Consider the following 17962-nt stretch of genomic DNA (forward strand, 5'->3'; position numbering starts at 1 on the left):
AGCGAACTGTCACGCCCCCTCTAGACAAGCCCCCAGTGAGTACGCTCTGCATCAAGTCACGTGACACAACAAGGATTCTAATTGGTCAATTCTGAGTGTTGGATTTTTCCATAAGAATGAGCAGCATTTGTCCCAAAATTGGCATGTTTATAGATTTTATTTGAATAAGGGATTCAAAGTATCACAAGTACACCATTCAGTTTGCATATGACATTTTGAGCACTCTCTAAAGCTACACTAGGATAGTATTTCCGGTCCTGTCTTCTGGGTCATTCCACGCCAAATCAACCAGAGCCCACGCACTTGCGTCTCAAAAAAATCTGAAAAAAATACCATGTGTGCCTATGTTACCCAGGAGACACTCTGTAAAATGTTTTTGTGATAAGATCAATACTTTTCAAGTAACAGCCAGTTTTACAGGGGGAGGGGGGTGTCAAATTTGTTCTGCCTCTTTTTTTTGTCAAAGTTCACAAGCTCATTGCTCAAGAACTAGAATCTGTAGGAGGCTCAAACTTTGCAGGCTGGTGCATAAATAGGAATAGTATGCAGTAAAATCACCATGAGTAGTCTGGATGATCCTGCATGGTCATAGCAGTCCCTCAAAGTTGATCAAAATTTTATTGGAGTTTTTGGCTGGGTTCTGTTTAGGCCTTCAGAAGACACATTTTTACTCAACATAGACTCTTGGGTTTTTTCTCTTATTGAGATAAGTAGAAACACTCTCCGAAAAAGCAATGAAGAGAAAAGAAAATCCATCAGGGACTGAACAGCAGACCTCACAAGTTTGAAAAATAAATTTGGATCTCATATTCGGAGCACCCTAACACCTTGTGGGAATATACAAAGATTTTTTTTATATTTTTTTCTATAATCTGCATTACCTCTTCTTTTTAAAAACACCAATTTGACTTGTCTTATGCAAATCTTTCTTTTTCATTTCCCACCCTGAACAAGGGCAAAATGCACCATAGAGATCTATTGAGAGATTTGTTTTGTATAGAATAACCACTAGGTGCCACTAAAATCACTGAATCACTGAAATTGCCGGGTGGGGACAAAACATATTGATCTCAATGGTGCATTTTGTCCATGTTTAGGGTGGAAAATGAAAAAGAAAGATTCGCATAAGACAAGTCAAATTGGTGTTTTTAAAAAGAAGAGGTAATGCAGATTAACGAAAAAAATATTAAAAAAATCTTTGTATATTCCCACAAGGTGTTAGGGTGCTCTGAATATGAGATCCAAAATAAGTTTTCAAACTTATGAGGTCTGCTGTTCAGTCCCTGATGGATTTTCTTTTCTCTTCATTGCTTTTTCAGAGAGTGTTTCTACTGATCTCAATAAGAGAAAAAAAATCAAGAGCCTATGTTGAGTAAAAATATGTCTTCTGTAAGCCTAAACAGAGCCCAGCCAAGAACTCCAATAAAATTTTGATCAACTTTGAGGGACTGCTATGACCATGCAGGATCATCCAGACTACTCGTGGTGATTTTACTGCATACTTTTCCTATTTATGCACCAGCCTGCAAAATTTGAGCCTCCTACAGATTCTAGTTCTTGAGCAATGAGCTTGTGAACTTTGACAAAAAAAAGAGGTAGAACAAATTTGACACCCCCCTCCCCCTGTAAAACTGGCTGTTACTTGAAAAGTATTGATCTTAGCACAAAAACATTTTACAGAGTGTCTCCTGGGTAACATAGGCACACATGGTATTTTTTTCAGATTTTTTTGAGACGCAAGTGCGTGGGCTCTGGTTGATTTGGCGTGGAAGGACCCTTCTCTGTTTAGAGACTTTCTCCCTCTCAAAAGACCTCCATCAGCAGCAGAACAGAACTGCCACCCATAGAAGATGGACTGCAGCAATGTTTCAGTATCCTATACCTATTTATTTTTGTATTGGGCCTAGTAACAATTAGGTTGGGTAAACCCTGCCTGATCTGCCATTTGGATTTCGCCCTGCAGCTCAGGCTGGAAACCTGCACATCTCTCCTACTTCCTCTCCACATCTTCTGGGTCCAATTACAAACTAGCTTATCCAAAAGGCGCATCTGGATTGTTGGTCTGATTGGTTGAAGGACTATCCAAAAGCGTACATTTGAACATGTCAAAAAACAGTCATTTGAACTATGCCCATTTATAATGCCTCTTGTGCAGTAGAAATAAAGCGCAGAGTCCCCAGACTAATGTTTAATCTTAAAAGATTGAGCTTATGGTGATAGCCAGACTAAGTAACAATGATTGTCTTCTGTGTTTTTACATGGCTGTAATCATCGACCCACTCTTTAACAACAACTCTTTAATAACAAGAAGAAGAAGAAGAGGAAAAAGAAGAAGAAAAAACATGGCAATTTTTTTTTTCTTAGTCTCTATTACTTTCTTAGTTATTTATTTTCACCAATTTGGTTTGCTGTAGCCAAGTAGCCTCTGATGTGCCTGGTCACTTCCGTTTTTGTTTTGAATTAATATGTTGCAGTTTTGACAGTACACTGTAGCTTGCACTAGCTTGCACAACCTTATGGTGTAGTCAACCCTTGATGTCGGCTCTTCCTATGATATGCGGAATTCACCAGGTCTTGTATTGTTAGATCATCCAATAGGGAACGTGCTCTGGGTTTAGACTGTCATGAAACAGGTTAGTTTAGTTTGACTTTGGATTATGCTCAGTACAGAACTGCAATGACCTACATACTGTATGTGCTCTCTCTCTCTCTCTCTCTCTCTCTCTCTCTCTCTCTCTCTCTAGTGTGTGTGTATATAGTATATGTAATATATACTGTATATGTATGTAATATGTATGTATGTATGTATGTATACACTAATGTGAAGATGCTAAAATCATAATGAATAATAACATGATTAGTAATAGTAATCAATAACAATAAGAAATACAAAGTGCTCTAAACCTAAAAATCTGAATCAAATCAATATTCACTGCATCTCCCTTTGTCAAAAAAAAAATGCATCAGCTTGCCAATACAGTAGGTGCACTTTTTTCAAGGCACTGGGCAGGTTGTTGTGAGAAGGGGATGGTCTGCACACTGTATAATGGCTCCAAAAAATACTTTAGGCTATTTATTTAAGAGGCAACATCAACAGATCTTCATCAGGCAAAATAGGAAGGTTGTTAGAAGCACCAAGGAACTCTGGCAATATATCCCAAGCACTTGAAATGATCTAAGTATTTTTGAAACCATTCACTATTACACTATTTTGATAATTTATGGAGGTCAAATATTGATTTGATTTGATTTGATTTGATTTGTACTGGTTCTGCTATTGAAGTAGCTTTAGTGTACACTATTAATGAAATCATTTAAAATCAAAGTCAACTATTAACCCAAAGAGGGCAATTCAGGTGGGTAGATGCAGAGATAAATTAAAACATGTTCAAAGCACATGCAAATATGCAAACATCTGATTGCACCCAGTGACTCTAGCCGTCATCATGTGCTGCAGCTTGTGGTCTTGCTTGTGCATGTGACCAAAAACACAGATCAAGCCAAAGGACAGGATGCTCTGAAGGACAGCTTTATAAAATTCAGCTTCCTCCGGAGAACACCTTTGTTGTTGCAGTTTAGAAATCATTCTCACATGCTAGCATTTTTTTGCTTTGAAAAGTAGTAAGACTTTTGCATAGTGCTGTAGGTATATCTATCTAGCTGTCTATCTAAATCCACATATATAATAAATATCTATCAATCTTATCTGTTGCCTTATATTTACAGAAATGCAGTAGACTTATATTTGAGTGACATTGTAACTCAACAGATAAACTCTGTAAATGATCTGTAAATATTGGAGAGCAGATGAATAGATATTTTGATAGATTTAGATAGGTAGACAGATAGATAGATATAACCAGATGAATAGATATTTTGATAGATTTAGATACTGTAGGTAGACAGATAGATAGATAGCCTACTTACAGCTCTATGCAAAAGCGTCTGCCAATTAATAAGATGAAGGTGCTCATTGTCTGAAAGATATTTCTTTTCAGTAACTATGAAATCTGGCCTTCCAAAATAATCACACATCCACAACAGACAGCTGTCATTTGAAACTGCAACACAACTAAACAAAAATCAGATACATTGATAAATAAGTGGATTTAGTCTACATATCTCATGTGGCCAAACATGACATTAGAAAATAGGCCATTATATTTTATAAAAGCAATTAAAGAAAATGATGAGTGTAGGCTATCTCAGACCTTCAGTTTTATTCATGAAATTAAGATGTTTCAATAGGATAACAACACATGCCATAGTCTTATGCTATAGGCTATAATGATGTGTACATGTTGGATGTGTTCATAGGCTGTGCTTTGCACTTTAGTGAGACACCAAATTGTATCATGGGTGTTACAGACGACGCTTTAGCTTATGCAATGCATGCCGGGACAACGCGATTTCGAGACCACCTGGTTTATTTAAGGGGGAAAATGAAAAACTTCCGCTAGAGCAGTATAGTCTACTGAAGCGGAGGGCGTAAGAGCGCCTGTTGTTTTTTGCGAAGATGGCGGCTCCAGCCCTCAACCGCCGGGCCGGATCCGTCAACAGTATTGGCAGCAGTCCGACGGCAACGCCGAATTCTAGTATTAATAACAACAGAGTCATCCCATGTTATCCCGAGCTTGATTTCAGGTCTGGAACTAGGATAGAAGAATTGAACAGATTGATCCAAGAATTCAGTAAACACGACCAGCGCGAATATGACGACCAACGAGCTCTGGAAATTCACACGGCCAAAGATTTCATCTTCTCTATGCTCGGTAAGGAACAGAGACTAGGACACGGGTCCTGATGGCAGTGTTCTTTTAAAACAATAGGACATGTTGTCATACAAATTAATGTAACCCCGTGGAAATAAATCGTGCGCCTTTGCTTTGGGTTTTCTAACACCCGGCTAGATTCTGCTTTGTGATTTTTGATGTTTGGGTTGCATTGGACTTTCTGCGTGTAGGATGTGTGTCTTAATCTGTGTAGCCGGATTTTCAGACATGGCACAAAATTCATTGCCACGAGATCAAATTCCTTGCACGTATAGCCGACCCGCCTGTGACCTTCCCTTGAATGTGATTCGTGGGCTTTTCATAAAATGTGTCCATCTCAGAGCGAAATGATTTGTCCCAATTCTCCTCATCATATTGACTCACTATATATCCTCATTGCCCTGTAATCAAAAGTGATAAAAAAAAGGATTAACAGTGGACAGTTTGATTGTAGACTGGTGTATGTAAAGCCAATATACCTCTAAGGTCAGTACCATGGACAGAGAACAACTGGACAAATGCAGAACCAGGGGCAGGTCAGTCAGTTCAATAGTTAAATCAATAACTGTATTGTTTACATAGGTGAACTAGAAGAAATTCAGTCTTGAGTCAGTTTCTTGGAAAAGCTAAAACAGCTATAATCATTATTTTTGGTAGCCCATAGACTTTTTGTCTGTCTATGTAGTGTGTGTTTATGTAGGCTATGCTGTGTGTATGTATGTGTTATAGAGAGAAGTACTAGCTGACAGCGTTGTTATTTATTAGCAGGACGGACGTGGAGTATCAAGTTTTAGCTGTGTGCCCCAAATAGTGACTTAAGCGTCTAGGGGAATTCGGTCTAGCAGGTTGTCAGGTAGATTAAATTTAGTATTAGGGTGCATGTGAGTTGTGCTGATTGCTGAGATTGTACTGAGATTTCATATTCCATTTATCTCCAGACCTTAATCCGGGGAGACTGTCTGCATTTTTTTTTTTCTGTTCACGTTGTCTGTTTTCTGGTCATTATTTCACAATGTGCAAAATTGTACACACTCAGAATATCTGTTTACCAGTAAAAGTCTGTTTGTGGTCTCGGTCTGTTTTTGTTTAGCTGTAGGCACAGTGGGTCTCCCCTGGTCACTGTGCAACAGTATAAATGGGAGCAACAACAATCCTGTGGGTGGGTGTATCAGTGCCAGACAGCAAAGAGCCAGGCGCTTGAGAAGGCATTCAGGCGACTGTGGGAACCCCCTGTTTACTGACCCTTGAGCGATCCACTGCTCTAGTGGAGCAGATGCTGTTCTCACACTCCCACACAGAACAGCCATTCGGGAGGGAGGGGCCCCATGCACAGTCAGCCCTCAGCGGCAGCAGCTCCTCGCAGCCCATTGGCTGTCCGGATATGCAAATGACCAGATCGGAACAAAAGTGCCAGTCAGTGTTTTGAATGATTGGGTCTGTGGGGCTGCAACCATGTGGATGAGTGAGTGCATGAATGAGAGTGTGGGGGTGTGAGGGTGGGGAGGGTGGCGGGGTGGCGGGGGGTTACTGAGTGGTTTTGTGCTTTTTTATTGCGCACAGCATGGTTTTTACATGGGATTTGTAAAGGTTTAGGATCAACTAGTGAAAGCTTCAATGTAGTATATAAATGAATAGAATAGATTAGTATTTTATTTTTTTCATTCTCTCTGAAAACAGAGGGTGAGATAGAGAGAGAGAGAAGGGAAAAGCAACTTTTTGCAAAAGTAAATGCTTCCTGTTGGTGAGTTCAGTAGGATCCAGTGATTGTCCCAACATTGATAGCGATATCTGGAACAAACAAATGAAAGCGAGGGCTTAAAAGAGGAAGTGAAATGAAGAAAGCGAACAATACCTCGACAAGAGAGGAAACAAGGGATAAAGTGCGCGATAAGGAGAGGGCTGGTTCCAATTACCCGTGTTTTATTAGTGTTTTACTGTTATATTAAAGTTGGACAGTCGCACCATTTTACAGTGATAAAACTGATGCAGCCATGGCTCCCAACAGGTCATTCTTTGTTTTTAACTCCCTCCCAGCCTCCTGTGTTAACTATCCTTTTGCCCAAATCTCTGCTGATGCATATGCGCCACATACTATATGTTAACATGGAATAACATATAGGTTTGTTTGGCTATATGTTTGAGTAGATCGACCCTGTACATTGACCACACTCCCTCCATGACCTGCATCACTATCAGACTGCTAGCATCGGATTGGTGCACCTTGAGTATAAAGTAACCTAGAAGAAAACCATTAGAAGTTTGTCTGGAAAAAAAGAACCAATGATAGAGAGACAGTATAATAAAGAGAGATAGAATGCTTCAGTCTCATGCACATTTTAAAACATAACTGGTAATAACTGACATGACTGAAATCAAATAAAACAAATACAGAAGAAATGCATATTGCCACTGATCTTATGGTGAACAATGCAGCCCTATCTGATCTGGGGGCTCTTATGCCAAAGTCAATCACCCCAACAAAATGTAACCCTTATCACCTAGCATATGCATACAGTATGCAGGGTTGTTTTCCACTTGTAGAGTGCTGCAGCTGTGCAGCTGCAGTGTGTCTCTTCTCCTGAGGGGGCAGACTCTGCTGTAATTACCCTCACCGGCTGCCTGGTGCCACCATGGCCCTCTCCCAGACACAGGAGGACATCCTCCCCGTTTGACTTTGCACTTTCAGCAACTCTGTGTTTTGCATCTTTACAGCTTGGGCTTTGTTTAGTGTACTGTAAGGCACACATGCTCAAGGAGGGAACAAGGTGACTTAAATAGCGGCAAAGATGTTATCTTTATAAAGTTTATCATTGAGGGAGGTTAAAAGAGAAACTGCTAACATTGAGACAGAGAGAGACAAAGAGTATAGCAATAGCTAACAATGTGTGACAAAGAAGTTTGACTGGATGAAAACCGGAGCAGTGGGAGCCCAAGGAATTTTCTGGTGATCAGCGAGAAGTCAGCTGGGACGTCCACAGGCATAGGCCCCTTCAGAAAACTGGCATAAATATTTGAGTGTGCCGCTGGAAACTGCTAGTAGGGGGGGACAGGCTGTTTGAAGTCTACAGTATTAGGTATGCATGGACACATTAAGGTACCTACAGTAGCGCCTCTCAGCATTCTCTCTCTGCAACAACAGCAAAATAAAGCGGTGTGCGTGAGAGAGAGAATTCTATGAAACTGGCTGATCTCTAAAAGCTTCCTTGTGATATTGAGGTTCTTTAGATTGCGCTCTGTCCTTCTGCATTGATTGGCTGATTTCCCAGCAGCGGTGTCCTCTTTCTGGTCCTCCTATTGATCTGGACCAAACAGATGACTGCCAGTGAGCTGCAGACTTGGGTTCATGTGATACTGTTGCCAAGTCTGAAGGGACTTCATGCTCAACTCTTCATGCACCTTTTTCATTAACACACCCCCTCCTCTCTCCCCCTCTCTCTCTAATGCCTTCTTCTATCTCTCTTCTCCATCTCTCTCACTTCATCCCCCTCTCTCCTCTCTCGCTCTCCTCAGGCATGGTGCAGAAGCTGGACCAGAAGTTGCCGGTGGCCAACGAGTACCTGCTGCTGTCGGGCGGCGTGCGCGAGGGCGTGGTGGACATGGACCTGGACGAGCTGAGCGCGTGCTCGCGCGGCACCGACTACGACATGGACTTCACGCTGCTGGTGCCGGCGCTGAAGCTGCACGACCGCAACCAGCCGGTCACGCTGGACATGCGCCACTCGGCGCTCGGCCACTCCTGGCTCAGCCTGCGGCTCTTCGACGAGGGCACCATCGGCCGCTGGAAGGACTGCTGCACGCTGGCCGACCACGTCAACGGCGCCACCAACTACTTCTTCTCGCCCACGCTGGTGGCCGACTGGTTCTACGAGTCGGTGGCGGTGGTGCTGGGCGAGGTGCAGCGCAAGCCGCAGCGCGGGATGCCGCGGGTGGAGCGCGCCGAGCGCAACGGCACCGTGGTCTCCATCGTGCTGGGCGTGGGCAGCAGCCGCATGCTGTACGACGTGGTGCCCGTGGTCTCCTTCAAGGGCTGGCCGGCCGTGGCCCAGAGCTGGCTGATGGAGAACCACTTCTGGGACGGCAAGATCACCGAGGAGGAGGTGATCAGCGGCTTCTACCTGGTGCCGGCGTGCTCGGCCTCGGGCCGGCCGGAGAACGAGTGGCGCCTGTCCTTCGCCCGCAGCGAGGTGCAGCTGAAGAAGTGCATCTCCCCCGGCCTCATGCAGGCCTACCAGGCGTGCAAGGCCGTCATCGTGCGGCTCCTGGCCAAGCCCAAGGCCGTGAGCCCCTACCAGCTGCGCAGCCTCATGCTGTGGGCCTGCGATCGCCTGCCCACCAGCTACCTGGCCCAGGAGGACTACGCCACCCACTTCCTGCTGGGGCTCATCGACGACCTGCAGCACTGTCTGGTCAACAAGAACTGCCCCAACTACTTCATCCCGCAGTGCAACATGCTGGAGCACCTGACCGACGAGATGGCCATGTACCACGCTCGCAAGCTGGCCTCCGTCCGCGCCGACCCGGCCGAACACCTCCGCATGGCCGTCGAGCACACCAAGGCCGCCAACCGGCTGACCCTGGAGCTCCAGAGGAGGGGCAGCACGTCTGGCCTGCCCTCCCCACAGTCGGAGCTCGGCGCCGGGGACCAGCACCAGTCCGACGACCGGCTGGCCAAGAAGCTGCAGCAGCTGGTGACAGAGAACCCCGGCAAGTCCATCTCGGTGTTCATCAACCCCGACGACGTGACCAGGCCACACTTCCGCATAGACGACAAATTCTTTTGAAGTACTTCTGCTTCCTAGATGGAGCCACCGTTGAGAAGACACTGGACATCGCCCTTACTGTGGGAACACCACGCGTAGACCCAAGTCTGTCACCGTGAAAAGAAAGCGTAAAGGAATCGTATCCAAAGTACTTGGAGAAAACGAGCACATTTCGGATGGATTAATGAAGTTGATTGTCTACGGTGAGAAGTTAGTGTATGGTGACTGTTTAGTGACTGATAAAGACTGAAGCTGCTTTCAGGTAGACGGAGATTTACTACAGTGTATTTACCTGGAAATAAATGGTCAGCTCGGAAAACCTCACCAAGCTTCATATGCTCACGTGCATCGTATTGACCTGTGTTTGAGGACAATTCTCTCCTTTTAACATAGTTTAACCCATAAGTCTAGGTGTACTGTCCAAATAATGTTGCTAACCAAGTCCATATGCTGATGAATCCATGTTGTCACTGTAGATAAACACTAGCCTCCAAAAAAGCCCATTTCTGGTGTGAATGTGATCTTTTCCAAAACAGGCTAGAGCTCTGGTGAGCATCTGGTTATTGTCATATCTGAAGTGCAATTACTAAAACCTCCTTTTTGTAAAAAATAACCTGATAATGAAGGAGCATTTAAATATCAGAATAGTTAAGAAGGGGTGATGGTTTGGTTTCCAGTCAGAACGAAGATTTTGATGTCAGCATTCTTGAGAGGTCTTTTGGGGAAGCTTGCCTCATATCATGGGTATAGGTCGAAAATGACACCATTCTCCACAATAAAAATCCTTCTTTAAGACTACTCAGACTTTGTTGGGTTATATGTATCCTTAAATGTTTCCTAATGCTTGTACTTGGTATGTGTGTGTGTGTGTGTGTGTGTGTGTGTGTGTGTGTGTGTGTGTGTGTGTGTGTGTGTGTGTGTGTGTGTGTGTGTGTGTGACAGAGAGAGCGAGTGAGATACTTTGGACTTTTAAAACCCCATTTATTGAACTATTCCATGGATCAAAACCACCTTAAAAACCTACAATGTAGCCCCCCCCCCCCAGTCACACCCCCACCATGAGAGAGAGAGAGAGAGAGAGAAGATCATACAGAAGGGGGCCAGAGTATGCACTAAGTGTACTTGCCCACTGTACTATATGTAGCACTAAAGACCACTGTTCGACTTGGTCATATCCCCAGGGGGATCGCATACTGTAGCTGAGGTAAAATTTCACTGCAATATTACAGTACTTTTCCACCATGGGCAGCATACAGTATACAGGATTCATGACAGTCTCAGGCCAGATCTGGTGAGACACTGACATCCTTTCACACAGCCCTCCCGTCCCGTGTTGTTGCACCCTGCATTTCATCATGGTCACCACCTAGCCTTGTTACTGAAGCCGCACCATGCATATTGCCTATTCTGCACTGTTAAAAATAACCACACACTTTGCAAAAATGACCAGAAAACATTTGCTGACGGCCTATTTAAATAGAGATCGCAGTGCGGTTAGCGTCATATTGTAATGCTGTGTCAATGTTTAGGTGAACACATTTTGTCTAATGGCACAATGTGAGGTTTCAGGTCACAGATTGGATTGGAACAAAGGCAAAAGGCTGCTCCGTGAAAACGCTCCTTCTGGATGCGTCTGTGAGGCACGCTCTCCCTGTCTTCCCTCATTAGTTATTTATCACCTAATTTGGGCCTATCACTCACGTTCTGTGCTTAATATAGAAGCTGTAACTATAATATACTGGAGTAAAAATGTCCTCTCTTTTACAGTGTAGTCTGTAGACAAATAATTCCTGGACAGATTAAAACATTTTGGAAGTGTATCTGGACATTTAACAGTGCACTCAATCATATTAATTCAGGAGAAACATTTCATCGGGCACACTGTAAAAAAAATACCTAAGATCTGAAAATGTTGTGCTCCTTATGTACTTAGAATATAAACAAAATCGTTTGTGGATTCAACTACATGTTTTCACATGAATTAAAATAAGCAAAAACGTATTGAAATCTAAATATAGGCACTGTCTCTACCCCCCCCCCCCCCCCCCTCCATCTCTCTCTCACACACTCACATCCACACACACTCACATCCACACACACACACACACACACACATACTGTATCTTTATTAGTCACTATATATCCCTCAGCCATTTGCCATTTCTCTTTTCTCTCCATCTTCATTGGTGAACTCTGCCTCCCTCTTCAGCTGACAACCGTGTCCTTGTATCTCTCTCGCTCCACCTCTCTCTCCTTTGCTCTCTCTGTCTCTATATTCTTCGCTTCGTCTGATAGCCTCGCCCTTGCATGCCTGCCACAAATAGTTAGAATCCAAATATTTTGCTCAATTACACTGCTTCCATTACATAGCGTATATTTTTCAGACATGCTTAGGTGAGTTAGATGTGGCCTTGGGCTTCCTGTTTCAGGGCAGAGAACAGAAATATCTTATACCAGCAACCAGTTCTTTTTTTAACATCTGAAGTAACACAAGCTGTTATCTCAGTGTCCCTGCATAATGCTGACAAGGGTGTTCTTGGGAGCTTGATCAATGAGTCGGGTTAGATAATACTTTATAGAGCTCTTTTTCTGCCCAAAGATAAACAAACATGTGGGGCTTGTCTGTCAAGCCTTTAAATCTAACACTAAGACCCCACTGAAACCCTGCACAAGCATCTGCAAGCAAACCGTACATTTTATAAAGAAATAATTAGGTAAAATGCTTAGCTGTAGCATTAAAAGAGATGCATGGTATAATAATAATAAAAAAAAATAGGCATGCAGTGCACAGATGCACAGTATTCTTGCAGACCTTAGCAAATACATGTACACCAATGCCTCATGAGACATAGGCAGGCACCTTTCATATAACAAGTCTGTTACAGTAATAAGTCTCTGAAACTCAGAGGCCGTCATCCTCAGACGTCACTACCCAACACTTTTCCAGAAAGCTGCAGCACCACAATAAAAGGACAGCTCCAGTAGCCTTCCGAGACCAGCGCTCCCATACAGGTAATTATCTCTCTCTCTCTCTCTCTCTCTCTCTCTCTCTCTCTCACACACACACACACACACACACACACACACACACACACACACACACACACACACACACACACACACACACACACACACACACACACACACACACACACACACCTCCATCGCAGCCTCATACATTCCGTCACACTTTAAAGCTCAGCCCGCCCCATTCTGAAATAAAAACTCTCTGGCACACACACATGCATCAATATTGCCGCTGCAACAGCGGTTCTATAACGAGTCGCCTTTGCTGATCGATTACAGAGAGGCTCAGTATCCGGTTTTCTGCCAAATCTGAAGAGTGCAGACGCATCCCGAACTGGCAAAGCACTATAACCACAGAACTCACTGCTCCGCTTCTTCTGGCACGGGACAAAACACATTCAGGAAATGGATAAAGGAGGTAAGATGCTATACAAATAAGCTCATTTTTCCCTCTTAAGTGTTTCCGAGGCAGTTAAATTGCACGCATCGCACTGTGTGCTTGACTGGCTTCAGTAGCGAAGAGTCGTTTCGGCAGAGTGGACTGCGGAACTGGAAAGCTCCTACTTAGGACGGGGTGCTGTGCGAGCTTTTTTGTACATTGCAGCAGGGACCCGATGTGTTCCACAAGTACCATGCGACCACATCAACTTGGACGCATGCCAGAACTTTACTTGACCGATAGCTTACTTCCAGCATCGCTCCCTAGGGAGAGAAAGAGTGATTGTGAGAGTATGGGTTGGGTTATCAGCCGCTGCCGCCTGACTTCCTTCGCTTGCTTCTCAAGCCATCTCTTCCCGCTGAGGTTCACGATAGGCTACACACCCACACATTTGCTGAGACAGCATTTATCTTGCGTTGATGTTGCTTAGTAAAGTTACACGGTTTCAGGCATGAGGTGAATGGTTGTGTAGACTAAACGAGGCTACAGAAATACGCATGCTTTAGTCGGATGATTGATTGTATGTAAAACTGCTAGCTACCCACTTTTTGCCTTTTCGCGGCTCTGATGACTGGGTTGCTGCGTAGTTCTCTATAGCGGTCTGTTGTTGCAGGGGGAAATGTGCCCTCCCGGACAACGTGCTTTCTTGAGTCATAACTTGGCATGGGTTTGTAAATTGCAGTAAAATTAACACCCTTTGTCCATACACTAATTTACACTTAAGATATAGCAGCCATTGCACAGGGTGGTCAGCTGATTTTTTAATTATTTTTTTTCTCTTTTTTTAAAATAGTGGCCCATCCATACCCTGACAACACGCTCCCATGCCCACCCTTTTTGTGTCATTGGTGCTGCTCTACATACGTAGAGATATGTAAGGATGTTGTAAGCAGTGCAATATATTTGTAATTTTTTTTAATCAAAAATCATAAAATCATAAATGCATCACCATCTGCTTTGAATCTGATCAAAGCTATCAGGATTTACTCACTTTTATGCCACCAAAAGAATAAGCAACACAAAACATTAGGCATACAGTATATCATGGTAGTAGTTTCTAACTCTCCACTCTGTACCGGTCAGCACTGCATTCCCCATCGCTGAAAGCCATAACATGTTTGCATGTATTGCTGTGTGTTATGCTTATGAATACATGCATTAGGAAGAATACTGTGTCTACATCACTATTCTATTGTCAGCACTATTACTTCTCAGAGAGAGTGGAATTGCATACTGGTGTCAGAATAGTGTGAAGACAAAGATTGATTCATGCAGACATTACTGTATCTATGCTCAAATCCAGGCCTACATTGGCACATTCCCACAGGCCTGTATATGACTATGTGGTTTTACACAAAATATCAGACTTTACTTGCTGTATACAACATACTTCATAGTACAAGAGGGTCATAAATTAATTGATACAAATGGAAGCAAAATTGTCTGTAAACACACCATATTTGTCTCAACAGTACTCTTTTAGCTTCACACATTCCCTTGCAAAAATGTTGCTAGATGAACCTGACAGTTAGTGTAGCTCTAGTTTACCATTATGTTAGTGCTGTATTATGATACCGTACAATGAGTATGATTTTTCATGAAAATAAAATGCGCACACACCCTGGGGGAAGATGTACAGTAGCACTAGCTACTGTATGTAGTCTATGGGCACAGGTGACAACATCCTCACCATATGCAGATATGTAACCACGGGGACCCAGATTTGGCTGTGACCTGAGGTCATTTCCTAATCCCACCCTATCTTCCTCCCACCTCACTTCCTGTATCCCTACTGTCCTGTCAATTAAAGGCAAAAGCCTGAAAATATACCAGAAAAATAACACCCACATTATCATAAGCAAGCAAACACAAAAACACAGATCTGTACACAGATTTTTTAAAGTCCCCACCCATTAAAACTTTGCAACAATGTTATGTTACCCATCTGAAAAGCTTCCATTCACCAATTGCACTGAACGTGAAGCTTGAAACACATGCGCAGGCACATTTTATAAGTGAAGGGGATGACAGAACAGCTTCCCTCCTTCTTTGTGCCAGACATCACCCTGCTGACTCAGACCTCTTGTCCCATATGCCCATTGTTTTTCTCTCTGCGACGCCTGTGGGCGCTATACAGTCTGAAAACACATTGTTATCATATTTCACCCTCCACCTCTCAGCTGCTCCATTTCCCATCCTGTCATCCTCTCGTCAGCAGCCATCAGTCATTCCTTTGGTGCTTCATTTTCCTAACGGCACTTTGCTGCAATATCTGCAAGTTTAGCCTTATTCATAATCATATACTGTACAGTGCAGCATCTTGCATGTATTATGTAAATAATCGTGCACCTCAGTGCATAAACTAAACATAGGTGTACATCGACTGTGTAGTTAATGTATATATTTACCAGACATGCTTACTGAAAGCAGTGTACAGTGCAGAAGGATGGTTCGTTGTAAACACGAACAGTAAACCGTTTTATTTCTGTATAGGTGACCTCAAGTTATGGAGCCTACTGTATGACCGTAGAGCTACCGTGACCTTTGCCCCCTTGCTTGCTCGGCCAATTGAGTGAAAGGAACTGTTCCCTTTTTTTGTTCTCTTTATCCTCTCTCCAACGTAGAGCGTAATGAGAGTGTTCCATCATTTTGTGTCACTGCAAGTAGTCCACCGCGATGCTCCTCGTGTTTTGTTTTTGTACTGACCTCTCACAGTGCCGGGAAGTGGTGGTGAAGAAGCCTGTGTTCCTGATAGAGCCACAGTGCAACTAAAACCGTCAGGAGCCTCAGATTTAGCACCATTTACATGGCTTGCCATGAGGCCCTTACCGCCTCCAGGGTTTGATCTCGCTCCAACTGAACTCCAAACTTCAAAAATGAGCAATGACAGCCATGTGTGATTATGATGCTCTGTTCCTAATCCTACTGCTATTAGCGGCGTGTGCCTGAAGCTGGCTTGTTTGTTGGGCTTACTGTTTATATTGATAAGGCACTGTGAAGGTGCTCTTAGTGAGTCCTTCTCTGTGGCCATCTACTCCGACGTACTGTAATGACCGTTCTCACAGACGCCCTGCAAAGGTGCTTAGAGAACAGTCTGATGTTATGAGAGACGGCCAGAGTCAGCTTTGTCCACTTAGCAGGAAATGATCCCCTGCAGTGTACAGGTATGATCACGGTAGCCCGTCCCAGCTGCCCCAGGTGACCTCTGCTTGACTGCTCACCTGCTCACCCCATCTCCTCATCGCCTCACACAGCTTCCATTCCTCCTCTCTCTGTGTTCTTGTCTTTTGGACCTCTGTGGTTTATTTCCTCTTTTTTCCTCTTTCCTTTCCTTGTCTTCTCTTTCTCTATTCTATCTACAGAGAAAGAGAAGACAGAGAAAGAGAAGACTATCTATCTATCTATCTATCTATCTATCTATCTATCTATCATCTCATCTCTGGTTCAGTGCCCCCACAGCTCTCCTATAGCCTTCTGTCCTTGTCTGAATGAGGAAATATCTCTGTAGCGGCAGATGAGTGAGCTGTGTGACTGCAGGGTGTCTGAGGAGAGAGAAAGAGAGAGAGAGAGAGAGAGAGAGACAGAGAGAGAGAGAGTGCTGCATCGCCTCATCTCTTTCTCCATTTGCATCTGTGCTGCTGACTGCCATCTCCATACCTCACCTTCCTTGCCATCTGTCTTCTGCTCTGCTCTGACTATCTTTCCTTCTTGACGGACTCACATTAAACTCTCTGCATCCATCCATTTCTATCTATACCAACACTCTGTCTTTCCCTATCCCTTTCACTCTTTTAGTCTCTCGCTCTCTCTTGCTCTCTCTCTCTCTCTCTCTCTCTGCCTCTGCACTGGCTTACCTCTCACATTCTGTCATTACCTCCGCCTGACTCCTGCTCTTTGCACCGTGTCCACTTTTTCACTTTTTGCACTCTGTTATGTCACAGCTTCAGGTCTATCACTGGTCTGTGCTTCAAAGCACATTGTTAGGTCTACTTTGTATATGGTGTCCCACTCACTCTAAGTTGTTTAAATGTCTCTCTCCTTGAAACAGCATTATGAACATATACACAGTGTATGCAAAGTGTATCAGGCATACAATATATATTTTAACATCACTGCCAAGTCCCTCGTTTAAAGTTAAGGCACAATATAGTTTATACTCCTCAAACAACATTTGTCATGATCAGATCAATCCACTCTACTTTTGTTCAAAACCATCTTTTATCCCTTTATTAAAGCAAAGGTTCAGTGTGCAAGGATGAAAACCATTTGATGTGCAGCTCTTTTTCAATGCGCTTGGACCTAAATATTGTATTTATTTTTTATTGTTTTTTAAATGTACTATATGTTAACAAATGTCAAAAGTATATAACGCAACATGCTTTTACACAACATGCGTGTCTTTTATGATCCTAGGATGTTCAAATCAGCATGGATTATTAGTACAGTTCAGTGTTGTGCAGGTTTAAGATAATCCCTTGCTTGTGTGATTGTTTGTGGACATGGTCTGCACCAGGCTTCAGTTTATATCTCCTCTGGTATGTGGTGTGGGATGTCATCAGTCCTTTCTATAGTGAACACACTTTGACTCACAGGCATCTATCATCACAACCTGCCGATGCAATCCGCCCTTAAACCACTTTTAAATAGTCTGTCATAAAATGCACTTGAACTCAGGGCACTTATATCTTTATTCGTTCAGTAATGTGACGAATGCCTTGTTATTGTAAATAATTTATGAGCCGTCTTTGCGGCCAAAAACTCGTCAATGCTTTCCTCTTCCTCTTTCTAGCTGTGTTTGACTCCTAGTTTGTCTCAAAGATTCCTTTGCTGTGAGACAGACATTATCACAAAGCAAGTATAAGTTCTTGTAAACTGCTGTTTTGTAATGTTTTGTCATTTTACCATTACTGCTATGGTGTGTTAAACAAAACGTTATTGGCTGTAGAAGTTAATAAAGTCATATT

At 43.3% G+C, this 17962-nt stretch overlaps 2 protein-coding genes across 2 annotated transcripts in view; both read left to right on the forward strand.

Moving 5' to 3' along the window:
• The first annotated feature begins 4410 nt into the window (after nucleotides 1-4410).
• LOC134068868 (nucleotidyltransferase MB21D2-like) lies at nucleotides 4411-10158 on the forward strand. The gene is made up of 2 exons (XM_062524658.1): nucleotides 4411-4772; nucleotides 8283-10158. The coding sequence occupies exons 1-2, from the start codon at nucleotides 4517-4519 to the stop codon at nucleotides 9551-9553; spliced, it is 1527 nt and encodes a 508-aa protein (XP_062380642.1). The 5' UTR covers nucleotides 4411-4516; the 3' UTR covers nucleotides 9554-10158.
• Nucleotides 10159-12865: 2707 nt separating this feature from the next.
• Nucleotides 12866-17962, forward strand: part of fgf12a (fibroblast growth factor 12a) — a 30898-nt gene continuing 25801 nt past the window's right edge. Inside the window, exon 1 of the mRNA XM_062524760.1 lies at nucleotides 12866-12977. Coding sequence (XP_062380744.1) covers nucleotides 12965-12977 — 13 coding nt within the window. The 5' untranslated portion in view covers nucleotides 12866-12964. The remainder of the gene's footprint in view (nucleotides 12978-17962) is intronic.

The sequence above is a fragment of the Sardina pilchardus genome, chromosome 2 (genome assembly GCF_963854185.1).
Source record: "Sardina pilchardus chromosome 2, fSarPil1.1, whole genome shotgun sequence".
In the NCBI taxonomy this organism is placed as follows: domain Eukaryota; kingdom Metazoa; phylum Chordata; class Actinopteri; order Clupeiformes; family Clupeidae; genus Sardina; species Sardina pilchardus.

Excerpts from the sequence above, each read along its gene's own strand:
- LOC134068868 (XM_062524658.1), top strand. The coding sequence starts at position 4,517 with ATGGCGGCTCCAGCCCTCAACCGCCGGGCCGGATCCGTCAACAGTATT. Across the intron at positions 4,773-8,282 it reads TTTCATCTTCTCTATGCTCG|GCATGGTGCAGAAGCTGGAC; the intron begins GTAAGGAACAGA and ends CGCTCTCCTCAG.